This window comes from Orbicella franksi, chromosome 2, assembly GCF_964199315.1.
Source record: "Orbicella franksi chromosome 2, jaOrbFran1.1, whole genome shotgun sequence".
Taxonomy (NCBI): Eukaryota; Metazoa; Cnidaria; class Anthozoa; order Scleractinia; family Merulinidae; genus Orbicella; species Orbicella franksi.
In genome coordinates, this window is record NC_138146.1 from 5,071,362 (window position 1) to 5,097,476 (window position 26,115).

The 26,115-nt window shown below is 39.5% G+C and overlaps 4 protein-coding genes across 6 annotated transcripts; 2 read left to right on the plus strand and 2 right to left on the minus strand.

Moving 5' to 3' along the window:
* The first annotated feature begins 74 nt into the window (after positions 1–74).
* Positions 75–12,291, plus strand: LOC145477911 (uncharacterized). 2 transcript variants are annotated; one of them, XR_014048165.1, is made up of 10 exons: positions 75–895; positions 1,717–1,849; positions 2,424–2,541; positions 3,359–3,489; positions 5,327–5,409; positions 6,891–7,005; positions 7,404–7,529; positions 7,646–7,810; positions 11,020–11,787; positions 11,848–12,291. XR_014048165.1 is itself a non-coding variant. In XM_081455788.1 (9 exons), exons 1-9 carry the CDS (start codon positions 828–830, stop codon positions 11,137–11,139), a joined length of 1,059 nt encoding a protein of 352 aa, XP_081311914.1. In that variant the 5' UTR covers positions 75–827; the 3' UTR covers positions 11,140–12,291. The 2 variants fall into 2 exon arrangements, 1 of the variants encoding a protein (XP_081311914.1); XM_081455788.1 differs by having other exon boundaries at positions 11,020–12,291.
* A 950-nt stretch (positions 12,292–13,241) lies between these two features.
* Positions 13,242–18,342, plus strand: LOC145477900 (inactive rhomboid protein 1-like). The gene is made up of 4 exons (XM_081455769.1): positions 13,242–14,007; positions 14,848–15,048; positions 16,117–16,365; positions 17,906–18,342. The coding sequence occupies exons 1-4, from the start codon at positions 13,636–13,638 to the stop codon at positions 18,323–18,325; spliced, it is 1,242 nt and encodes a 413-aa protein (XP_081311895.1). The 5' UTR covers positions 13,242–13,635; the 3' UTR covers positions 18,326–18,342.
* A 31-nt stretch (positions 18,343–18,373) lies between these two features.
* LOC145479867 (uncharacterized) lies at positions 18,374–20,462 on the minus strand. Its single transcript, XM_081458341.1, has 4 exons — positions 20,407–20,462; positions 20,041–20,120; positions 19,241–19,301; positions 18,374–19,164 (listed from the first exon to the last, which is right to left on the minus strand). Exons 2-4 carry the CDS (start codon positions 20,098–20,100, stop codon positions 18,818–18,820), a joined length of 468 nt encoding a protein of 155 aa, XP_081314467.1. The 5' UTR covers positions 20,101–20,120; positions 20,407–20,462; the 3' UTR covers positions 18,374–18,817.
* Positions 20,463–22,410: 1,948 nt separating this feature from the next.
* On the minus strand, positions 22,411–25,845 carry LOC145467867 (uncharacterized). Of its 2 annotated transcripts, XM_081451486.1 has the most exons (4): positions 25,527–25,845; positions 24,157–24,592; positions 23,111–23,187; positions 22,411–22,521 (listed from the first exon to the last, which is right to left on the minus strand). In XM_081451486.1, the coding sequence occupies exons 1-3, from the start codon at positions 25,551–25,553 to the stop codon at positions 23,135–23,137; spliced, it is 516 nt and encodes a 171-aa protein (XP_081307612.1). In that variant the 5' UTR covers positions 25,554–25,845; the 3' UTR covers positions 22,411–22,521; positions 23,111–23,134. The 2 variants fall into 2 exon arrangements, with proteins under 2 accessions (XP_081307612.1, XP_081307604.1); XM_081451478.1 differs by lacking the exons at positions 22,411–22,521; positions 23,111–23,187 and having other exon boundaries at positions 24,024–24,592.
* Between the last annotated feature and the right edge of the window lie 270 nt (positions 25,846–26,115).

Below are 26,115 nucleotides of genomic sequence, written 5' to 3' on the forward strand. Positions count from 1 at the left end.
CACTTACAAATCACTATTCCATGGATGGCTTTGATTTTTTTTGCTGCCGTTTGCATCCTGGATATCGATTGAAACCTCTATGAGCGACATAACCTTGCGTGTTTTATTCAAACGAACCAAACACCACCTTCCCCGGCGTCCCACCAAGATAAAGCAGTGCATTTCAACCAAATCTGAAATAATTACAGCTGAAGGGAAGACGGGTTACTCGTGGGAAATTTTGAAAATTTTGTGGGCGTGGCTTTCACCCTTAAGAGGTACTAATTCGAAAACAACACATATCTCCCGTCATATATATATATATTTTTGGCTCATTACCCTAAAAGTTACCGCAAAAGCTCCCGCTGTGGGCCTTTTGAGGCTGAACAATCAAAGAGGAATCAAAACCGACTTTTTAACCCCTAAAAGGTACGACGAATACCCCTGTCCTTTTTAAATTGGATTTCCCCTCCTACACTTCCCTGGGCTGTCGGAAGGCAAAGGAAACACCTCTCAGTTAAAAAAGCGCGTTATTTCTCAAAAATTTGATCCATAACTAGACGACCACAAGTCGTGTTCCGAAAGCTGAGTCCGGAACAATGATTTTGCGATTTTGCGATTTTGCGATTTTGCCCAGGTCATCCGTGAACTATAAGTCGGGTGGAGACTGGGAGCAACAACGATCGCCCACTTGTTTTCGGTCATTTTCACCCCCGAACTGTTGGTAGTTTGATTTTTTTGCCGCAAGGGGCAAAGTTTACGCACTGCCTGGCAACGGCAATGAAAGGAGCTACTAATTTCTTGTTTTCTATATAAATAAGCGGCTACGAACTGTAAATCAAGTTAAAATGTCTGCTGGAACAAGACGAAGGCTCGAAGATGCGCTGAACGCGGGAAAAGAGATTGAAAATAACAGGTGAGGAAATGGATTTTTCACGTACTGTTTTATCGAAAACAAACAAGACCACATAGGCTTTGCTCTGTTTGCTGTCAACGTTGCAGATGCGCAATAGAGAAAGAGACTGTTTCATTTTGGAGCAAAAACTAAACGTGTATTTATGTCTCGACTTTATTTGCATTGTGTAAATTTCACGGCAATGTTTAGTTTACAACTTTGCACAAGATCGTTTGTTGGTAATTAAGTTAAGATTTGAGCTTATTAAGTTAGGCTTTCACAACTGTTATACGGGTTATAGCATACAACAGCTGTTGTGTTCTTGGGCAAGACACTTTTCTCTCAGAGTGTCTCTTTCCACCCAGGTGTGTAAGTAGGATGTATACCGGTTATGACAGTTTATGCTGGAGGGGGTAATAATCTTACAATAAACTGGTATTGCAATCAGGGGGGAGTAGAAATGCTCCTGATCCAGTGGTAGAGGACATTTGGCCGTGATCCCGATCAATTAACCATTATATTGCAACAGGCACAAGTGACAGACTGGTTGCGGCCGACACAAAACTTTATTAGTGACGTGCCTATAGTAGAAAGAGTCCTGTGGGCATGTGGGTAGGGTGGGTTGGGTCTTTCTTTACATGATCGACGTGTGTTTGTGATAACATAACAGAAAATAATTAATTCAGCAAGCTGACAAGTCACGATATATATTACAGCACTGTCAAGCGGGTGACCGCTGGTCAGGTATAGAATAGACAAATAATTAGGCAAAACAATAAAACATAGGTTTTCTTCCATTTTCAGTCAAAAGGTCCGAGAAAATTGTGCTTATTTATTTTCAGTGACTCTGTCAGTAATGGAGGCATACAGAAGTCAGTAGAAGTAGATTTTGGAGATGTGATGGGAGTGTACAGTGTGAATTTTTCATTCAATCAGCGGTATTTGGTTACAGGATGCGGCAATGGTGCAATTCAGGTGAATTTCTTAGTGTCTTTAGTTAGTGATATGTCACGTACAATATACATGTAAAAGCAGTTGGCGTAAATAGAAGTCAGTGAAGGATGGGGTCTGACATCAATATTTTGGCAGTTAGTTACATGTGCATGTACTAACCCATCTGCAGAACACACATGGGCTATATCTCTGTATTAATAGCTTCATGTACCCCCCTTCCCTTCCTGGATGAAATGCTAGATGTAGTTTACTGCAGGTAACTCCTTGTTCCCATCCCAGGGCTTGAAAAAATCTTGAATTCCATATTGCCCTTTGGACAAGCAGCTCTCAAATTTTACTTACTTTTTTAGTCTTAGTCTGTTATTTATTTAATTTACACGACTTGCCTGGGCACTTGCCCATTGGGAAAATGAGAATGAAAAGTTGCTTGGAGCACCTACCAGGAAAATCCACTTGTCCCAGACAGGCATCCTCTGCATTTTTGTTATAGGTCAGGAAAGTTTTTCCCAGAACACAAACACTCGTGAAATGGAATGTAATTTGTTGCCACAAGTAAATAAAATTGTCAAAGAAAAATGATACATGTTTTTTAAAGGTGTATGAATGTACTACAGGAAGAAAGAAGCGTCCACTAAAACATGGCTCTCTCTATGGCTTGCCAATAACATCAGTCAAATTTTTCCCTTTTAAAGATGACCAGCTGATCACTGCAAGTGAGTGAAGCTTTGTGATACAATGCATGTACTTGGTAAACTGTGCATTTTCTTTGCATATAAATAACTTTGTGTTACTGAGAGTGGGAAGTATTTTGAAGATAACTGCATGGTCTGGGTCACACAAAGGAAGCAAAGAAATGAGAAAGACTGATTTCATTTGACTGTGTTAAGTTTAAGTGAGTTTTACTCAGGAGGTGTCTGTAGATGAGTAGTTTTAAGGGAGTGCCTTCAATCTTCAATAGTAGTGATCGCATGTGATATCACCTTGAAGTTATATAAACAATAGCTTCCATTTGGCCCGAAATTATGCACGGATATTTGTCCATGGACATTATCTGTTCCAAGAAGCAAACAGGTTTCTGAGACCGCAGCTCGAGGAAAACTGCGAGCTTCAAGGAACAAATAATGTCCAAGGACAAATATCCGAGCATATTTTCGTGCCATATGGAGGCTATTGTGTTTATTATCCTTCAAATATTTTTTGCAACTCACGTGGTTTTGAAAGTTGGGGAATATTCAGTCATGTGACATGTTTAGACCAATCGTGCACAAGCAAAAATATTTGATGGATTATAATGTTTGATATTTAACAGTGTTTACACTGCATTTGGTCATCTTGTTCAACATGCTGAAGGCTTTTTAGAGTTCTATCACGTATAACTGATTGCTTTTTAATATGGTTATAAAACAAATGTAGGATTTTTTAGGTTAACTTATTTTGTAATTTGCATTATACATTCTTTGTTGTAAGCTCTATCTCTATGTAAACTTCTATAACTGTAACTTCTTGTAACTATTATAACTTGTATATCAGCTGCCGATGGGACCATGACATGCTGGGACTTGGAATCATGGAATTTTTTTAAGACCCTCGATGAATCCCATAATGAGATAAGTGCTATGGATTTCTCACATGACGGCAAGGTCTTTGGAACTGCTGGTAAGGTGAGGTAACTAATTACTTAAGCGACTTTTAAAGTACTGTCATTAATTCCTACACAAACTACGCCATAAAATTGAAATCATATTAAACAAATGATGTCACTAATTAACAATTAGATTCTGAGCTCGAGATTTCTATCAGGTGATAGTTGATGAGGTTGAAGGCCAAATCAACTATCACCTCATAAAAATCGAGAGCGAATGATCTAATTGTTTCAGTAGAATTCTAACTGAAATTTATTTCAAATAACAGTTTCCAGTTTTTTCTCAACGTATTATTAAACTTTGTGCCTTAGAAAGATCATTTGGATTGAATTGTCATTTGAAATTGCAGTTGTGTGAACACGCGCATCATTTTTTCAGTAATTCCAAAGTTTTTAAAGTCTTGAAACCGTAAATGTCCTTCTTTTAGTCATCTCTGAAATTTTAATTAGCCATTTGCATCAAAATATTCCCCCAAATCTTTGGAAAAACGAAAAAAATGTTGCTTTTTCAAAGACGACCTCCAGCCACTGCACACTAATGGCTGAGAGTGTGCAATGGCTCAGCCAATCAGATTGAAGCATTTGCATTAGTGTTCGGGTAGAATTCTACTTGTGATGTATAGATTTAGCCAAACCTAAAAGCAGAGCTCCTGATTGCAATAATTAACTATGAAAAAGAGGATTTGTTTTTCTTGGATCAGAAACTCAAACAATGATCAATTGTGAGCGTAATAATTGGTTAGCCTGTGGTTTCGTTATTTTTTTCCAGTTAAATTTAACAAACTATTTCTAGTAAGGTCAATAAGTGTAACCAACATTGTAGAAATTACGGATACCGTGAATTCAGCGGATACCTTGTTTTGACAGCTGTCAAAACCATAGCATGGATGTCCAATATCAAAGACGTTCCTGTGGTAATGATGCTACTATCTTATTTTTAAAGGTATTGGGCTTGGGGTACGGACAGACGGACGTGTGGACAGTCATGTAAATGTAAACGTAAATGTAAATCTTTTTTATTGTGGCCATGCACTTAGCTATACAAGCACTAAGCTTAGCTAGTTTACAGGCATGCCACTGAAACAAAGGAAACAAATATTTCAAATAAACGTAACACAACTTGACAACCACATTTGTTTAGATCAATGGGTTACCAAATTTTCTAAGGTATGGGGCTCCGCTTGCATGCCTTTGGTGCGCAGGATCTCCGCTATTAATTTAATTCTTGCAATTAATAAAGTATTGTCATTTGTGTCACAATTTAGTCCACTAGACAAATTGACTGGCTGTGAGAGTTATTTTATATGCTTGGTTTGATCATTTAGAGGAAAGTTTTTCTGATAAAGAAGTTCAGCTCAATAAGTTGTTACCAACACATGAAAATCAGTCACCCTCTTGCTTAAAATGTTAATGAAACCTCTGGATTGAGTAACTTGAGTTGTGCACATAGATCATGATGTTTGAACTGCTTACTGCTGGTCCTCATCAAGTGATGAGGTCAAGTGATACCCACAGTCAAAAAACATAGCAACACGAGAATGGCTATAACAATCGATCAGTGAGGGACCAACTTGTTGCTGGTGAATAGAATATTTAAGGATGAAAATGCACCAATTTAAACAGCTAACATTCAAGATATGAATGGTGCCATGTAATCAGTCAACCTTATCGCCTGATGGAGACTAGTAGTAAGTAGTTGATGCATGATGATCTACATCTCAAGTAACCACATCACAAGAAAAACAACTATTAATAAATGCATTGTCATTATTATATTCTGCCATGATGATCAACAATAGCCTTTTTATGACACCACTGATAGTAGGTGAAGAATGAGATCTCTTTAATTTTTAAAGGACAGAAAGATAAGAGTTTATGACACAAGTACTCTACAGCTGAAGCTAACATTTGGAGGAACAGATCATCTGGACTTGGTGGAGTGAGTTGCATGTATTAGTGACACAGAAATGTACAATCAGATACTGGTTAATAAATGGTGAATGTTTTCCATGTGTACAGTACATAGACCGCTTAAATCTGTGCACAGATTATATTGCACTGTATCTATGCAAGCTAAGGTTGCCGTTGGCTTAATCTGCTGCCCCTGGCCACCTGCTAGCCACCTTGCATCAACTCCAGGGTGTAAGTGAAGAAAACTAATTTTAGAGCTTGCCCTTTGAGCAAGGTAGAACTATGCTGCAGTTGCCCTAAGTCATTCCCACCACTAGCCCCATAAAAAAATCCTTACAAGCCTAAAATGTTTTGTGCAGTTCTTCAATATGTACATGCCTATCAGCAAGCAAAAGACAGAATCCACTGGCCCAGCTGATAATTTCCCCTAGCCCTGGCCAATTGGACATGACTTTCTTTGCATGCTGAACTTATCTGCCGTTTTCCTATCAAGACCAAGCTTGCTCTGACTACTGTTGTTGAGAGCATGAGTCGCAAAGTTGCTCAATCAAGCCATAGAGTTGTGAGAGGAGTGAATCTGACTGGTCTCAATCCTGTTTTGGCTTAAGAATTGTAGTATTTTTTTCTTTTTCTTTATTGTTGAATGCCATCTCATTAGAGTGTGCTCTTAACCATGTGCTCATGAACAGAGAGAAAACTCACTCTCAGTTAGACATTATTGTAAATTAAATTATTGTTAAATCTTTCCCAGCTGCAATTAACATTGAATTGAAGGACAGTGTAGCTGTATAATTTCTAGACTGACTATAAGACAGATTGTTATGAATTGTAGGTCACCTTTAGAGCTAGATTGCCTCTTGAGACTAGCAGCTCTTTCAATGGTTGCTTAAGTTACATTTTGCCGTTCTTGAGAATTTGCTTGCCTATAAATCTTGCACAGTTATGTTAGCTTAAATGTGTACTGGGGTACTTACCATTTACATGGGAAAACCGGAAATTCCAGTTGGAAAATCAAATGGTTCACGCCATTCCATTTGGGAAGCTTCAGAAAATATGGGCTGTGATTTGAGGTGAAGCTATTTTTCTGCTCTTTTAAGTCTCTCTAGCTGATGTGGATATACTTTATAGCAATTCCCTCTTTCGCAACGCTGGATTTAATGGTTTAATGTTTGTGCCTGAAATTTCCAACTGGATAGTTTTTTTAAATGGTAAGCACCCCAGTTCTATATGTATGTCTTGTCTGCTGGTTCAAAATAGGCCATTTCCAAGTTATCTTGTGCCTCTGTTTCAAAGCAAGTCATTGTGTAAAGCCTTTCATATGAAGATGACTTTGATTTGCATGAAAATGAAGCTGTAGGGGAAACACAAAATTTTCATTTGAATGGATTTGCACTGAGACTCATTTTGACATGGAGGCAAAGGGCAAATTGGAAATGGCCTATTTTGAGTCATGGGCTTTTTTTTTTTCAATTATAGAGTTGACACCAATACTTTTTTTTTTTTTTTCAGAAGAGAATTCATCCTGTCTCCTGAATCAGGGCATGGTAGAAAGGTTTTTGCCTTGAAATTCCACCCTTTTGATGACAACATATTTTTAACTGGAGGCTGGGATAGATGTATAAAGGTACAAATTAATGTAGCATTCAAGTAAAACCTTAATAGAATGAAATCTCAGGTCCTTATCCTGTTACAGTCAGAGCTTTGAGGTTTCTCTAGGTTAATTTGTATGCAAGGGGTGCAGAAGGCTTGGCAGCTGGAGGCATTTGCACGTATTGCGGGCCTACCATACCGTGGATTAGTGATTTCTTGTACAAAAACTACCCTAATCATCCTAGTAATGTGTCGAGCATTCACCACTTTAGAAACTGAAACCTTGGGCAAGTGTCATCTCACAGTCCTGTACAAGTGCCACTGTTACATGGGGCAATATAACTACCCATCTCGTTTTGTCCCCATAATGATCCCACAGGTGACTGAAAGTTGGGCCTCACCACAGTTGCCCATCTTTTTGCATTTTTCCAGGTGTGGGATGTAAGATCTGATCAAGTGGTGCGTTCAATCCACGGTCCGTACATATGTGGTGATGGAATTGATATCTGGGAGGATTCCATTTTGACAGCATCTTGGGTGGCACATGATGCACTACAGGTACGTTTTTTTTAGAAGGGAACTATAAAATATTAACTCATGCTAAAATATTCAAACATTTGTGCAGTCTATCTCTGTAGTAGCTGTTATTAACAATGTCTCCTTTCTATTTGTAGATATGGGATTTCAAAAGTGGGCACTTGGTAGAAGTGATTCCATTTCCCCATGATGAGCACGGAGAGTTTCTGTATGTGGGTCGGTTTTGTTCTGGCAGTGACATCGTTGCAGCGGGAGGAAGTGGAACAAATGATCTGAAGATCATTAACAGAAATGTACACAAGGTGGGGAATTGGACGTGTTATTAGGGAGGGGAGGGTGGGGTGGGGGTCAGAAATTACATCTCCATGTGCAATCAGGTCTTACAGGATGGTTGTGACTGTGAGTAACATTTCAGCATCTGGGTTAGTTGCTTTGTGCTAGGCCAACCCACATTACCATTTTACTGTACTTGTTAAAGTACGGAGATCTCTTAGCCAAAATTGATAGTGCTCAGTCAGACTAGGGAAAAAAGAGTACAGCATAACTGAAATCATTTTTGAAGAAGCAATTACCTTAGTTTGTTTGTAGATCTAGTGGTTCGCCTAGAACTAACTCAGAGTAATTTAAAATTGTCTTGGTAAGACTTATAGCACTTTATTAGACCGTGAACTAAAAGCCAAATGACGTAGCTCTCGCTGCGGAGAGTATTTCCCACGCCACTTCAGAGAAATCGTAGCTTGTAAGCAAGGCCGCTCCTAAAGTAGGGGTATAAGAGCTGCCAAGAGAACATGCTTACAAGCTAATGACACCGAGAGCTTTCGTCTGGTTGAATTGATATTTTATTAAGAAAAAGACACGAGGAAGGAGAAAACTTGTTTAGGAAAATCCAGATGATGAAGTACAGTGCAGCTCAGATATATCCGAACCAAAATATACGCGTAATGCGCGTCAGCCCAATACGCGTATACGCGTATGCATATACGCACATACGCGTATGCATATACGCACATACGCGTATACAGCATATACGCGTATGCCTGATTAGTATGTATGAGCTAACCTATTGTTTCTTCTTTTCTTATAAGGTCATTGTTGTTTCAATGGCTTGACAGCTTGCCACAGAGCGAGAAAGAGTTTTCTTTATTTTGAATACGCGTACACAGTATACGCGTGTATGCCTACAGACTAAGCAAAATGTTAGCTGAAACTAACATTTTGCAATTGGGCACTTGGCTGGAAATTAACTGACTGAATATTGATTAAAAGAGAGAGTATTTTGTCGTTAAATCAAAAATTTACTATTTTTTTTTTGTCAAATAGAACCGGGGATACACGCTTCAACAATCCCATCTTCATGGAGCAAACATCACAACCAAAAGATAACATCTTCTCGAAACAAAGTCTGAACACGGTCCAAGCAAGCGACTTGGAAACGTGTGCCGAAACACACAACTTTTCCTCGAAGAAAATTAAAAATAACAAAATGTGAGCGGCGCACCATAGAATCTTCGATAAACAATTCTTTTGTCAGGAAAAGAGTAATTTACTATTTGAATGAACGGTTTGTGTCAGATACCGGAGATATCACTTTCTCGACAAGGTCGAAACGCTTCAAACAATAAACATCTCGCAAGCGACTTGCCGACGCATGCCGAAACACAGAACTGTTACTTGAGGAAAAAATAACTAAACGTGAGCAGCGCGCCATAGAAACTTTGATAAACAATTATTTTGACTAAAGAAAGAGCATTTTACTGTTTGAATGAATGGTTTGTGTCAAATATAACCGGAGATATCATTTTTTCGACAAGGTCTTCGGAAAGCTTCAAACAATAAACATCTCGCAAGCGACTTGCCGACGCATGCCGAAACACAGAACTTTTACTTGAGAAAAAAATAACTAAACGTGAGCAGCGCGCCATAGAAACTTTGATAAACAATTATTTTGACTAAAGAAAGAGCATTTTACTGTTTGAATGAACGGTTTGTGTCAAATATAACCGGAGATATCATTTTTTCGACAAGGTCTTCGGAAAGCTTCAAACAATAAACATCTCGCAAGCGACTTGCCGACGCATGCCGAAACACAGAACTTTTACTTGAGGAAAAAATAACTAAATGTGAGCAGCGCGCCATAGAAACTTTGATAAACAATTATTTTGACTAAAGAAAGAGCATTTTACTGTTTGAATGAATGGTTTGTGTCAAATATAACCGGAGATATCATTTTTTCGACAAGGTCTTCGGAAAGCTTCAAACAATAAACATCTCGCAAGCGACTTGCCGACGCATGCCGAAACACAGAACTTTTACTTGAGGAAAAAATAACTAAATGTGAGCAGCGCGCCATAGAAACTTTGATAAACAATTATTTTGACTAAAGAAAGAGCATTTTACTGTTTGAATGAATGGTTTGTGTCAAATATAACCGGAGATATCATTTTTTCGACAAGGTCTTCGGAAAGCTTCAAACAATAAACATCTCGCAAGCGACTTGCCGACGCATGCCGAAACACAGAACTTTTACTTGAGGAAAAAATAACTAAACGTGAGCAGCGCGCCATAGAAACTTTGATAAACATTTCTTTAGCTAAAGAAAGAGCATTTTACCGTTTGAATGAACGATTTGTGTCAAATAAAACCGGAGATATCATTTTTTCAACGAGGATCTTCAGACAATAAACGCTTCGCAAACAACTTGCCGACGCATGCCGAAACACACAACTTTTCCTTGAAGAAAAAATAACTAAACGTGAGCGGCGCACCATAGAAACTTTGATAAACAATTTTTACTTGTAAGAACATAAAGTTCACGTGTTAAAATAGGGAGTTCAAGCGACTGTATCAATTTTCTTCCCATTTTTAGTAGCTTAAGATCAAGTGTTGATAAACGGTAGTTTGTCGGTGAATTTGCGAAGTGATCGAAATATGATAGCTTTTATTGACCGGCTGACGTTTTAACAATATGCAAATTTCGCTTTGAAGCCATTTTCATTCTCAAGAAACATAATGTCCTTTGTTTGACTAACAATGCTTCACATAAAGAAACTTGTGGGAATGCATAACAAAGAGACATATACGCGCGTATATACGCGTATATGTGCGCGTATATACGCGTATATGTGCGCGTATATACGCGTATATGTGCGCGTATTGACATACGCGTATACGCAAAATACGCTCGTATGATACGCGTATGCGTAGTTCGCTTATATCTGAGCTGCACTGTATGGCGGTTTTTAAAAGTAGAAATTAAAAACTGTAGTATCAATGTGGCTCAGTGGGGCTTTTCAAAACCAATGTCAGCAAAGTTTAAAAAAATATTACTAATCAAACTAACCTTGTTAAAAATCCCAACTGGTGGGGCCAGACCAGTTGGCTATTTACAGATCTTTACAAAGCATAAATTGGGGCTACTGAGGATAAATCCAGCTGGTGTTTAGTGGTTACTGGGCTAGTAGCATTGTAGATCATTTTCCCTTATTCATTGTGTTTATTGTTCATAAAATAGGTGATTGCCAGTGTTGAGGAGGGAGGGAAACCCATTCAAGCCTTAGATGTGTCACTTGATGGAAATAAGCTGGTGATTGGCAGCTCAGGAAACTGTATAAAAATCGTGACGCTTACATGAACAAGATCAAGTTATCAACTGGAAGGCTCAGTTATATTTCTAGTTGGCTGCTTGTGTTTATAAAACTGAAGTTTTTAATGTTCCCTCAGCAGAAGCAGGCGCCGTTACAACTCGCTGTTTTATAAAGCTGTGAGAAATTTATTCTCTCTTGCTTCGCAAGAGTTAAGTTTTGTAGCAATTGTCATTTTAAAAGCCTACGTATCTGAAGTTCGAAATCTTCCAGCCCGCTTGTAAAGTTAGAGTATTTTTAAAATAAATAAATTAAAATTTAACAAGTCAACGTATCACAAACGCGCGCGAAAACTTGAAACTAGCGCGTGCGCCATTGTGCACCTTGGAATGTGCACGTGATTAGAACGTGAATATGTCTTACTACTGTGACGTAACAAAGCATTGGTTTGCATTGCCGGGTTTATGTTTAGCGCTTTTAGCTCAGTACTCCTTGTTCATGCCAGCTCTTGACAGGGCGACGGGAATGTTTTTCAGCTTTTTAAAACTTCGTCAGTCCTTCTAATGTCGGATCTAACACATGGAGAAGGTAATTTTACACTTAGTGCCTCACTTTGCAACTTTGTTTAAGCAGGAGCCCGGCTCCTGGTTAAAAAAAAAAACACAACAAAAAAATCACAACTCCAAAATGAGTGTAAGGCAACCCTTGTACACAAAACAGCTTTAAAACACGTCCATGGTTTAACAATACTGCAACAGATTTGTTACTCCCTATTCGGAAAGACATAATGTAGTCCGTGTTGGTGGCTAGCTGGAACAACCACCAGAGTCTCGGGAAAGTCCTCTTAACAAAAGGGTCAGTGTAAAACCGAGACTGCAGACCGGGGTAAAATGCAGACTGAGGGTAAAATGCAGACTGTAGACTTTAATTGAAATGTGTAACCATTTCCATGATTGAGAGCTAGCCATAAACAGCCTAACCGGAGCGTTATTCAGGCTAGCCGGAGTGCACACTTCCTCTGTACGGTTAACACTTGATAACGGAAATAACACGATATATACTTTTAAGGGTTAGGGTCAGTCTGTAGTCCGGTAAGTCTGCAGTCTGCATTTTACCCCAGATCTACAGTCTGCACTCCGCAGTCTGCGTTTCACACTGACCCCTTAGCAGAAGGTATTGTGTTAAAGCGGTAATCAGGAATGTTGGACAGTTGGCCATTTCATGGTAAGGCCAATTCTTTATTTTTATCTGATGTTACCCATTCACATTTTATCACATTTCTTTACAGAACAATATGAATCGGCTTTCACATCACGACTTCGCTTGGACAGCCTGCAATCAATGCCCAGCGGATCTCGCCCTTATTTCACATTCGTCGTTGCCATGGTACAGTTGTTTATGCTACTTTGGTCGTGCTCGACAGCAACGTTCGCTGAAATCGGACTGTCACCAAAGGTTCATCAGAGAATAGGTGGATAAACCTTTCCGCCGTAATATACGCCATCTTGGAAATTTGGACTTTGCCATAAAGCGCAATCTCGTTCTTCTAGTCTTCTTTCCTTACTGCGCAAGCTTGACGAAACGAGCGACTCGAGAGAGTTCGGTTAAAGGCTCGATTTGATTGGTTTTAAAAACAATGAAAATGAGCGGAAGTAAAGCACCAGCATCTCGAGTGAGCCTCGTGTTTGTCAACTAGGCATTCGCAATTCAACCGGAAGTTTAATATTTTCGTACTTCAAATCGGATCTTTCTAGGGTCGCTCGTTTAACGACCTCTGGTCAAGGGAAACGAAAACTCTTGGTTCGAGGTTGCATAAAAACGAATTTCAGTATTATTTATGAATCAAACTGAATATGAAATGGACACTTCATTTTTATGCATTTTGTCCTCGTTAAAATTTCTGTTATTATGTAAGTCAAATTGTTCTCGCATTTTGATTGGTTCTTACCTATGATCAATTGGAGGACAGACGCATGGATGACGTCATCAACATTCTTTTATGTTTATTAGATGAAACAAATAGATTCCATGTCGTCGTGCGTCTGTGCAGTTATAGATCACGGGTGACGTCAAAATGTGATAAGAACAAAAAAGTGCCACACGAGGTAATAGCCAAGTTTGTCAGTGATGTTCTTTTTGACGTCTTCTGCGATCTATTACTGAACAGACGCACGATGACATGGAATCTATTTGTTAAACTGAGATTCCATCACCTTCATTCAGTTATTTTTTGTCTTACACCGCGCAAAAAGACAAATATTCGGGCCCAATTTCGCTCGAATACTGATCGGCACGCACATACCGCGAAAACCGAAATATTCCGAAGTATTCAAGGACCCTGACTTGAGGTACACCTGCAATATCCTGTTAGAATCCGGCATTTTATCCAAATTCGACTTCAGTACACCAGGTATACAACACGTATTGCGTACACCTTGAAATACTTACGTCACCATCGCTTTGGCGCATCAGAAATCTCTGAAATCCACGCAAAACTCTATTCCCCGTTTTCAAAATGGCGGATTTTAATACGAAGAGGTATTTTAATGCTATGCGTGTCTTGTAGAAAGTTTTTTTTTTTTTTTAATGTGTGGGAGGCGCAGCGACCATATTGGGTAGTACGCTGGACTCCCGATCGAGATCTTGAAAGAATGAAATATGCCTTTGTGTTATTTCTGTTAGAACTTGCATCATTTCGTGGTAATGTTACAGTTTCATTCACCGAGTGGCGAAACCCTTTCGTAGGCCCTTCAGGAACACATTTGGTATCTCTTGGAGCGCTCTTCCCGCCATGCATGAGGGAGGACCATGCTGTAAATGTAAACCAAGTACAGACTTGGTATCCGCGCCCTGGTAGTGGAGAAAGTCTGGGCTGTTGTGAAGTACCACATTTCAACATCGCGGGGACAACAACCGAGGTAACATTATACTCACCGACTGAGAGTTTTGAAGCAGAATTTTGAGAGTACGTTACAGTCGCTCCAATCTGCTTGAAGTAGCTGTCGGTCTTATGACAACGATTGTTATCACAAGTCACGTTGACGGTAACTTGTTGAATGTGTTGGTCCAATTAACCTTTAGTCTGTCCACGGACGTTTGTGTTTTTTTGCTGCTAGTTATTTTTCTTTGAGCGCTCAAGCGATGCGAGCGCAGAACGCAAGACCGGCCGCAAAGCTCGCGCAAAAACATTGATCTTTCTTCAGCCCCACTCCCTTGCGTTTTAGCACGTGTATCCCACGCGCCAGGTTAATATTTCGCTAATTGCTTGCGATCTCGACTTACTCAAGATAAAATAGAAGGTCTGTGAAAAGGCTAATTAATCTTAATCTGCCAGTTGAACGAACAAGGGCGCGAAACACCTTTTTCATTCAGCCTTGAACTGTGGGGACACATATTTCACAGCTACTTCCAACGAACAAGAAGGGAAAACTCTTTTAAGTCTGCAATAAGACACCATCTCTATGAATCACTGCTTATCTAGCTATTACACTTATTTATCCATTTTTCTTGTTATATACATTGTTTAGTTGTACTATACACCACACATTTTAGTTGTTCCCATATCTGGACTGCACTCGGGGTGAGATGGGAACTATTTTCTTGTAATTGTTAGATAGATAGACAATCCCCCCCCCCCCCTCAAAAAACAAACAAACAAACAAACAAACAAAAAACAGAGAGTTGTTAAAGTATGCTGTTTATGGTTAAAAATTTTGAACATTGTTTTAGATACATACACCATTTTGTTTTCCTGACAGGTAGAATGTCGTGTTCTCTCAAATGAGACTGCTCAATGGAGGAACACACGGTGTAGTCAGCGGTCTGCATCGCAGTCCGCCATACAGCATACCTTACGACCTTGTTGTGGGGAGCTCAATGGGCAGTGTACGCTGACCAGTCCACAGCACTGTTGGTTCATGAACGGTCGGTTTCATATGGACGCTGAGCATTGCTCACAGGTACAGTAGGCTCATTTGAATTGCGATGACTGATAATTCTTGCTCTTTGTCAATCAATGGAAAAAGTACGGTTCATTTCTTTGTAACAGTAATGAACGGAAACTACTGGCTGTAAAAGAGGGTAATCCAATAAAACCGCACCCAAAGTCGCACTCAGCCAATCATAATAAGCCGGGTCTACTGTCCTGACATCTAGCGATCTTTCGATATCATGTTGCGATGTCATGCAAGTCAATGACCTGATATGGCAAGATTTCTGGCCAAATCTGGGTATGATAAATACCCAATCGTGTCTTTTTGGTACACTTTGATGACATATCAGACTTAGGTATTGGTGGGTATTGGCTCCTTTTGTAAACCATTTTGACTTGGCTATACGTCTGCCCGAATGCGAATCATGGCTCGACCAAACTAGCCTAATATGCCGCCGAAGAGTACCAAAAAGGTAATATAATAATAATAATAATAATGGCATTTCGGGCAGTATATCCGCAGGGTGGCTCTTCGCCTGCCCGATGCTAACAAAGGTAAAACAGTTGCATGGTCGTGCAACACGCTTTTAGAAGCTAAGGAAGCATACGTATATTGCTTGTTCGTTAGGAGCAACTCACTTTCAAAACGCACTCCATTCAGTTTTGCCATTTGTACACTCCTCTTCCTTTTGTTAATCAAGCGCTTCGGAAGGAGGGTGCATATGAGATGCATGCTCCGTGCAGACTGTAGGGACCAACGTCAGAGTTAAATAACTTTTGGTGCACTAGTGTAGGAATGAAATACGCGCTATGTAAGTATGATGCGAGACTTACTCCAACAGTTTTAGGAAACGATAATGAGAATAAGATCGCTGCTTTTTAGAAACTAGGGGCTCAAAGGAGGCAGTGGGTTTTTTAGAACGGTAGTGCATACCGGAAAGAGGTGGTCAATAAAATAGCTTTGGTAATACTACTATCACCATCACCTTCAGCACCAGCCTGCATCATCATCATTATCATTCTCATCATCATCACAATCTCTGGAATTATCTATCCCTACTCTACACCACACACAAATTTCTATTTTTGCCCTTAGGTAGATTGTCTACGGCAACTTTGCATTCTGGGAGACCAATCAGTAGCCGACAGTTGCGTCACACAAGTTTTTCCTCGACGATGTCATCAATGGTGGCGATTTGTGACGTCAATCTATCTGCACCAAGGAATTCTGGACTGTCTGGTGATCACCTTCTTGCAAATATGGTTATACTGGGGCCAGGAAAACTCTATTGGATGGTTGCGCATGGCAATAGTGCATCATACCGCTGGTGTGGGCGGACACTTGGTACGGCAATTACGACTCAGTCTTTAGTGCGCTTTACGAGACTTGTTATTTCAGTTAGACCGTATAGCCTGTGAACAGGGTCCGACCGGAAGGTTCTGACTGTGGCTGGAATTAAGGGCCGTGACGAAACTGGCATAGGGTGAAGTGGCCGAGGGGGATCCTCTTTCTTCCAGCTTTCTCTTCGTTCCATCCTCGACAGGAGAGTCTGTTCGAAGGCTAGAACGTAGGACAGGCTTGTTTGTTATGTTTAGTAATCCATTCAAAAAAACCATCGAATAAAGAACACGAGAAAACTCATGATATCCAAACCACTAATCTCAATAAAGCACAGCCTTATCAACGGGACACTGATAGATAAGCAAAAACTGGTTGCAGTTAAAGCGGTCGGTACCCTCTATCCCAAAAGGTATTTAACCCTTACGGTATTAGCCTAGAGAGAGGGCACAAAATTACCGCGCTGATTTCAATTTTTAGTTATAAAATCTGCCTTCAAGTCATAGTACTCAAACTTTGTAACTTTTCCGAAAATATTTCACGAAAAATTTCGAGTGTCAATAGACCATTTTACAGTTGTCTGCTCAGTGACCTAGCCTTTGGATGGCAGACCTCACTGCTTTTGTCATGTAAATGCACCTAGCTAGTTAGCATCAGAACAACTTGTTTTACACAACAAAAGCAGTGAATTCTGTATCAAAACAAGGTCAACTCCAGCCTCGCTGCCATCAAAAGGCCAGGTCACTGAGCAGACAAACGTAAAATTGTCTATTGCTTGGTCAAGTGGCTCGACGTCTCTATTGTAACCATGTTTTCAAAGGGTGTTTCAGCTAAATCATAGTTAGTAGAGGGGAATGGTAATGAAACCCGACAAAGTTCTTTGTTGTATGTTTTTGTTCGTTTTTTTGGCCTTGATCGTGCACAAAACACAATAGTTGCTTACTCCGTACCGACGAACTAACCAATAGAAACGTTTTGGTTACGTAATTCATGCATAGTGTATGAGCGGAAAACAAAAGATTGTGCACGGTCGTGCAACATAAATCTTGACCTCTTTGTTTGCTCCTTTGATGTTTGGCGGGCTTCATAACCAGTCGCCTTTATTAACTAACTCTAAATTTAGGGTTTGTTTAGTTTGAATTTCTGTGATAGTTCGAATCTGGATTTCATGACAAAATTTGTACATCTCTTGATCACTACATCTTTTGTATCATGATATTTTCCTGATCTTTTAAATTAATTTATAGCTGTCCACACTAATTTGAAATATTGCACATCTAAGATGGCGGATCAAAGATAACTGACATTTTATAACGTGTGACGTAATTTTGTTGCTCTGTGACGTCATGTTTCAGACGTGATTGTCACTAAAGTAAAAACCATGGATGCTATACACATGTATATGATAAGTTTGACTACCATTGAGTGAATGCTTTTGGAGATGCATGGAGGCCCCGGCTAAACAGGTTTAAGAACATTTTTCATGTTCAAAACATTTTCACGTTCCCACTAGTTGTCTCGCTGTCTAATTTCTCTCGATTTGCAGATTGGTTCCTTATTCACAAGACACGACTGGCCTGAGGCCGGAGCAGGTCCCGCTGTGGGTGGAATTATGGGCCTGGCACTAGTTGAACACGTGATACTCTGGCGAACAATGGAGAATCCCCTACCCAGGCTCGCTCTGTTGATCGTCTGCCTGTGTACACTGTTTTCCATTGGCACACTGCCTCAAGTGAACAACTATTCCATGATAACTGGAATACTTTACGGCTGTCTATGCGCTTTGGTACTTTGGAGTCCTATCGTGTTTCGACGCAAATTGACTCGATGTAAATTCGTTATTGTCTTTGTGATAGTGACAATGCTGTTATTTAGCATTGCTTTATTTTACGGAGTACAACACATCGATTTAAACTCCTCTCATTATGTAAATTGCATACCCTATGCAGACGGTTTGTGTGATTAAGAGAGGATGGCAAATACAGTGGGTGTATATACTATCACTAATTCGTTGTTGTCATTAAAAATGTTAAAAGAGTTGGGAGGGAGGTGAAGATGAGCGCAGATCACATTTTACAGATAATGAAAACGAGAGAGAGAAAGCAAATATGAGAAAGAGAGAAAGAAGGAAAAGAAGAAGAAACAAACAAAGAAAGACATCTCTTTGTGTTATGTTTTTAATCAATTAAACTACGATGGCTTACGAACAGAGTATTACGTATTACTAACAGAGCGAATATTGTACATTTTTCAAATTGCAAGGCTTCTCACAAGTGGTCTAATTTTCCCTACTGTTCAGCTTGTTTTAATCATTATTTGTGTTATCATGTAACACCATCTAATTACTTTATTATTTGAAAGACTTGTCACTCGATAACGTTACAGTTATTTACTGATTCTATAAGCTCCAAAAAATGTGTGACCGCGTGAAAACCACATTTCCTTGATAGTGTTACAGTTATTCACCGATTCTATAAGCTCCAAAGAATGTGTGACGGCGTGCCACCCACAGTCGGCTGTCATAGACGGTCACCAAGCTGATGTAATCATCCTTGTGCAGTTCAACGACCCCCCCGGTATACCTACTGCCGTAATCAGCCTTGCCACCGAGTCCCGTTTGCATCAAGCTGAAAGGAGCTCCATTTACCGTCAAAGCCACGCGGTTGTGGTACGTAGGCCCGCTGTTGTAAATTTCGAAAAACACTTGCGCGTAGATGTAGTACAATCCACACTCCTGCACTTTCAGGCGGTCATTTTCGTGAGTGAACCCTTGGAATGTTTCGTCGGCCTGGAATTCCTTGATTTCTGCCGAAATAGAACTTAATTAGTGCTGTGCAAATGAAACAAGGAACAAAATGCAGAATAACTTCAAAAAAATTACCTGAATTTTTGGGGTAAATACGATGTTCACCCAAGGTACCTGACAGCTGTCCCACAATGAACTGCGGTCAAAAAAAAAAACAAAAAAACACAATGCTATGTAAACCTCAAACTTTTATTTGCCCATTATGAAAATTTAGTTCGTACACACACAATGAAGACTAAAAGACTAAAAGTTACAATTGCGATTGTGTCAAGAGCACGGAAAAAGTTTTATGTTATAGAGCGTGTTGTACAACATGTACAGGGAGCCTTGATGTTAATTTGATGACTGGAGAAGCTGTTTTGCGTGCAGACATCCTTCTCTTCACAGTGTTTTTATAACCTGTAGCACCTTTTGTTTCGGTAATCTGGTATGCACTCAAACGCCATGCTAAGGCGGCGTCCACAATACGCCACATAAATCTGAAAACGCAGCTTTATTTCTACGGTTAGGCCTACTGTCCACACTAATCCCAACCGAAAACGAAGCTTGTCACGATAATCATGAGATTTCCCTCACCGAGTTGTCCTAAAACATAAATCCAAAATGACCGGTGATTGTTACGTTTTCAAACTTCTCCAACGTAGTGTAGACGGGGCTTGAGACATTACAGAACAAGCTATAAGACGTCGCCTTCGTTCCCGCCACCGCCAAACAACAAGCTCACAAATATGCATTTCCACAAAATATTGTCTAAGAAACTTAGACAGTTACTCTAACACAGTGACGAGACATGCCTTCTTTGATATCCTACACTTACAACCTGTTGATAGAGTACATGTTACAAATGATTGAAGTATTAGGCTATTTACATGTACCGCAAACGAAGCTTGAGTCATTGCAATCAAGACAAAGAAGAGAAGGGCTTGTTGCGACATGGCTTAGACTTCTTGGAAACCTGGAATAGACAAAACATAGCAAACTAATGAGGCACGTGTTCGGTTCGTTGCATTTCAAAGTATTAGAAATCCTTCCCCACATTTAAGTCCACATAGCCGTTTTCATAGGGTCATCTGGAAACGTGGAGACCACGTTACAGGAGTGAAAAGAAGAAATTCCTTCACCTAGGATACATGAATTATGGCTTGTTCACAATTTATCAAAATATATCTAACCCTACATGTGAATTTGAAGAACGAGAATTGAAAACTGCGATTTTCTATATTTATTACTGTAAAGCTTACCTCTTTCAAGCTATATAGCAAAGGATGTCTACTCACTGAAACGTTGCGAGACAGTCCTGTTCTAGTTTGTGAATGAGCTGGATTAGTTGCCAGTCATTGCTATAAAAAAGCTATTTTTCAGCAATTTTATTGGTTCAAAAAATCGAAAGTAAATACCCATATGTCTCACTGAGCTGATAAGCTGTTGTACTTACACAACCGGGGTACAAGATCGTGAAGTATTTCACGAAATGTCATGCACTTCCATATTGAGACGTTAAAATAAACACCTTGAAAGAAAGTGTGTTAAAAACCGTAACGCCGTAATTCGATAGTATGAACTGTGGACGAAATAGGTAGAGTTTGATAATCAACATAGAGCAGTGAAATTCCTTTCCTTTTCTCGTTTTCTGAATGTTATAAGAACATTCTTAATGGTAGGGGAGAACTTGAAACAGCTGTCGAGAAACAAGCATGTGGATTGTGTTCTCCCAACATTACTCGTGCTCCCAGAGTTCATTCATTTGTTTTTTCCCCTGGTACGAATTTTACAATGATTTGCCATGATCTTCCCAAGTGAAGGTGATTCCTCCTCTTCTCCTTCAATAATGAAAACATGCGCTAACAACGGGTTCAATTTACGGCAAAGAATGCTCCCTTTAGAAGCGAGGCACAAGTCTGACTAATGCCGTAAAACAGGGCTAACACATTCTCTATTATTAGGGTCACATTAAAAGCTTTTATCAAATGCTGCGCCTCGTAAGACTTTATTCCCTTTCTTGTCTGGAAAGGTGTTTCGATAACAGCTTTTATTATATGGCAAGCTCCGTGAGCGGGCAAGATGAATCAAATCCTGCGCTGTGATTGGCTACCCGAGCGGGCAAGATGGAGCTACCTTGCCCTCTGAGGACTACCCGTCGTGTCCCGCAAGAAAAATTTCCCCGAAAGCCATATAATAAATCCTTTATTGACCAAGTCTGAGGTCAAGATGGCTGGATATTGGCCTCGTGCTTTTTTTGCGAGTTTATGGACCTCGACTCCGTCTCGGTCCATAAATACGCAAAAAAAGAACTTGGCCAATATCCAGCCGTCTTGACCTCACACTTGATCGACAACCCATATATATATATTTACTCTAATTGTCAGCCATTGAGTTACGTATCTACAGTAATCTAAACTGATGTTTGCTTCATTGTCCTACAGTATTAGGGTGTCAATGGATATAGTTGTGGGTAAAAAAATAAATACAATTAAAAAAAAAATGCTGTTTAGTGAAATAACAGTTAAACACAAATGGATTTGCCGTGCAAATGATCTGGGTCAGGAAAATTACGAAATCGATTATACGATTTATATAAATTACAATATTTAGAGAAGAAGCCACATCAGCCTTAACTGGTTTTCACGCAGGTTCTCTGTCCTGGTCGAACTGGAATTTTTAATGTTTGTTTTTGTGGAGGGAGGAAAACCGGAGAACCAGGAGAAAAACCGTCGGAGTAAGGCGAGAACCAACAGCAAACTCAACCCACATATGACACCGGGCCGGAATCGAACCCACGCCACACTGGGGGGAGGCAAGCGCTCTCACCACCGTGACTAACGTTCCATCGCTGTTCGAAGTAGTGCTTCTCACTTACTGAACACTTACCTCGATCTCCCATTTCCTGGTCAATTACTGGTTAAGAAAAATGATTTCTTCCTTATTTTGTTTTTGATACACACTAATGTCACTATTACAACGGATGAGCACCATTACAAGACGTTGTACTCGCGGACACAAGGAGGAATTGTCTGTTTTTAATAAATGTCAACGCTTCTTTAGTTTTTATCATTATGGCTTTATATCTTTCATGCCCCCTATCTGTAAAATTAGGAACTTTTCTCTGTGCCAAAAAAGACGAGTAGAGCGTTGTTTATGTCGCGAGGGCTAGATGGGAAATTGAGAAAATTAAAGAATGACTTCGAAGAGGAAAGCACGATATTAAATCAAAATTGTCCAAAGAATAACTGCACCTCGTATCACCATTTACATCTTTTATTATCACATCTCCGACAATACAAGATATACTGCGTTTTCTCATTTACGTCTTTAGGGTTCTTATCTTGCTTGATACCCACAGCAATCAGATCTTTTATCTAAAGAAAGTAAACAACAAAATAGCAAAACAACATCATTACATTTTCCACTCAGAACGTTAAGTAATATATCAAACACGAAAAACCCCGTTTGACCACATTTCCAACCACCGAGAAGGGAGTTGAAAATAGCAGGGGGTGGGGGGTACATTGCAGGCCCTACCAGCTTTGAACACTTGTAACATTTACGGAACTGAAAAAAAATGAGTTTCAAATTTAGTGAATTTTGGTGAGCTAATTTAAAATATAAGGTATGGTCCAGAAAAAAAACTGTTCTGAGACACCATGACCACATAAGGTAAGGTTTTCAACATGAGTTGTCAACATTAATTCCATCTCTTAGTTTGTCCATAATATATTTTATTGTTTCTTGGAGTATGTATTTAAACGACATGGACATCACCTACTGTTCGAAATGAACGTACATGTCAACTCCGATAGAAAATGACTTGCTCTCCATAACCGTATGCAGGGAACGTATATATCATAGGAAATCAGACAATATCGAAGATTTATCGACAGCAATGATGTTGCGAATTGCTCGCCTATTAAAAAAAAAGACCCACATTATTTGGTTACTTATACTCACCGATCATATTGAAAGCGCCTCATCTTAGAAGCTTTTCTTCTTTCCGTGACGTTTCGAATGGGAAATTTTCCCTTTCCCTACACATTTGATATAGTCGTGTAAATGAACAATGCTAAATTGATTTAGTAGAATTCTACTAGTATACTAATGCAAATGCTGCAATCTGATAGACTGAGGTACTCGTATACTCTCAGCCATCAGAATGCTGTAGCTGTCATTTGCCAACGAAATGGCGTCGTTTTCACGTTTCCCGAAGTTTTGGAGGAACCTTTAGATGCAAATGAATAAAAAAATTCCTAAGAAGACTAAAAGAAGGACATTAACGGTTTCTTGACTTAAACAAACTTGAAATGATCGAAAACAAGGGTGCACGCGCGTGAACAACTGCAAATTTGTAAAAGAGTGAAGTTAAATAGCACGTAGAGAAAACATTGGAAACCGCTTTTTCCGTTTGTTTCAGTTAGAATTCTACTGAAACCATTAGATTGTTCGTTCTCGATTTCTATGAGGTGATAGTTGATGAGGCCGAAGGTCTCATCAACTATCACCTCATAGAAATCGAGAGCGAATAATCTAATTGTTCAATAGAGGCGAAATGAGCTTAATAACACGAAACAATAAAACTAAACTGAGCTCAGATAATCAGTTACTGATTGATAATGTATTAATTAAGTTTATTGACAGGCTATTTTTTATCAAAAAAGGAAGCAAATGAATATAATTTATATATACATAAAAGATGGTTGGCCACCAAAAGAACACGAATAATCCATCGTATAAAAAATTAAAAGATGGCGGCTGGCACATCTACCCATAATTCTTAGCGCACGAAAAATTAAGCAAAGATCGTAAAAAAAGTACAGAAAAGTTCTAACATCTTCAGACCTAGCAAAAACTAAGTCGTTAGCGCAGGGACAAATATTGCAAAAATATGGCTTTCCTTTTACTTTATGGACTGTGTAAGGTTCGCATGGTATTGTAGTAAAATGTACAGCCGCTATCTTTTTTCGTGCTGAGGATTGAGAGAGCAACATACCACCCCTCACCTGATATAATGTGATATGCCTTGATGGCTTTGTTCTGATTATGGATGGAAATGGAAGCGATGGGCCCCAATGCGCGGTCATCCTCCTCCTCCAGCTTGAACTCCTCCTCGGGTGCATTGCACATGTTACCTTGGCAACATGACATCGAACAATCCGAAAAAGATACACCCCATTCCGCTACGGCAGTTTCTAGCCTTTCACAAGTGCTCTCTTGATTGCAATCTTGTGTCGATCTGGTGCAGTTCTTAATCACATTGTGGAAGGCGCCTTCTGTTGTAAAGGTTAGAGTACCGCACATGTCGTCGTCGGCGCCTTGGCATTCCACTTCCCCCACGTCCCCATAACAATACTCGCCTTCACATACCATGTGATAGCAACGTATGCTCAACGCAGGTGGAATAACCACAAGAAGGCAACCACACAAGAACAACATGGACTACATAGAAATAATTTAATAAGAAGGTAATTAACTTCAGCACTGCATGTATATTGAAGAGGAAAGGGACGTAAAAGATCAACCAAAATGTGGAAAGTGAAGTTAAGGAGTTCTCAAATAAGTATTACATTTTTGTTAATAATATACTTTTTGCGAGGGTTTGCTGCTGTTTCTTCCACGCTATCCACCCTTCTTAAGTTTACATGAGTAAAATCAAAGCCACCAGAAAATAATGAAAAAGGATATAACGATATGTAACAAAAATTATAGAGGTCTCTGTCGAGTGGCAAGGTTGTAGGTCACTCAGTTCACTCCTCTTTTTGTTTCTTGTTAGTCAATGCGACTTCAAATTGAACGAATTGACATCGTTATCGTTTATAAGAGATTTTCAAGCCATACATCGAAAACAAACAAAATTGACGATGTGCGTCACATCAATCAAAAAATTATTTACAGTGTCCGCAACTTATCTTTCGTCCGATAGTGGACTTTTTATCTCAGTTGTGGACAGCAAGTCGTTTCCTATTATTGTATAGTCTGCAATTTGAACTACTAGAGTACCTTGAACTCCTGACTTCTTAGTATTGTCTATCGAAGTTGAGGGACACAGACTTTAAAACTTAATATAACTGTTTGTACAACTTCTAATTTAGGATATTGCTTGTTTGGGCTTTTTGTACAGATTTTTGCTTTTGTTCTGGGATACTTTTGAACGATTTGTGTGAGCTGTCTTAGCCAGTTGCTAAAGTTCTGGCCTGGTGATGAAAAAGTAAAATTGAAAAGATGGCTCTCTAATGGTAGATATCGTTACTTGTATTGTGGTGTCATGATTAAAAGGTAAGCATTTTATCATGAAAACATGATCACGAAAGAGCTGTTCAGTGATAATTTGTACTAATGAACCAGTATAAGGTAGCTTAAAATTTTCTCTTACCACGATTAAAGAAATCTTGACAGTCATTTTGACACAGATCTGTATTGTTTCTTGGGAAGCAAACACTGCAAGACAATATTGCAAACGTCTTAAAGTTGCGCCCCGTCCACGCTACGCCGGAGAAATTTGAAAACGCAAATTTATTTCTACGTTTAGGCCTACCGTCCACACTAATCCCTCACGAAAACGGAGCTTTTCGCAAACGCTCTTCAAAGCGGAGGAATTTAAAAACACCACCGGGCTTTTCCTTTTCGTGTGGACGAAAAACATTTTGAAACGCAACTTTTCGAGAACGATGACGTCACGATAATCACGTGATTTCCCTGGCCGAGTTTTCCTCGAATACAAATACAAAATGATCGGTGATTAATGCTTTTTCGAAGTTCTCTGGCGTAGCGTGGAAGGAAAACACTTCATGCCTTTTCAGAGTGAAAACGCCGTTTTCGAATTTCTCCGGCGTAGTGTGGCAGGGCCGAAGAAGATACACCAGAACCACATTCCTTGATCCATCTAATACATCATTACTTTAAAAGTTGATATATATAAACAATAGCCTCCGTTTGGCGCGAAAAGATGCTCGTATATTTGT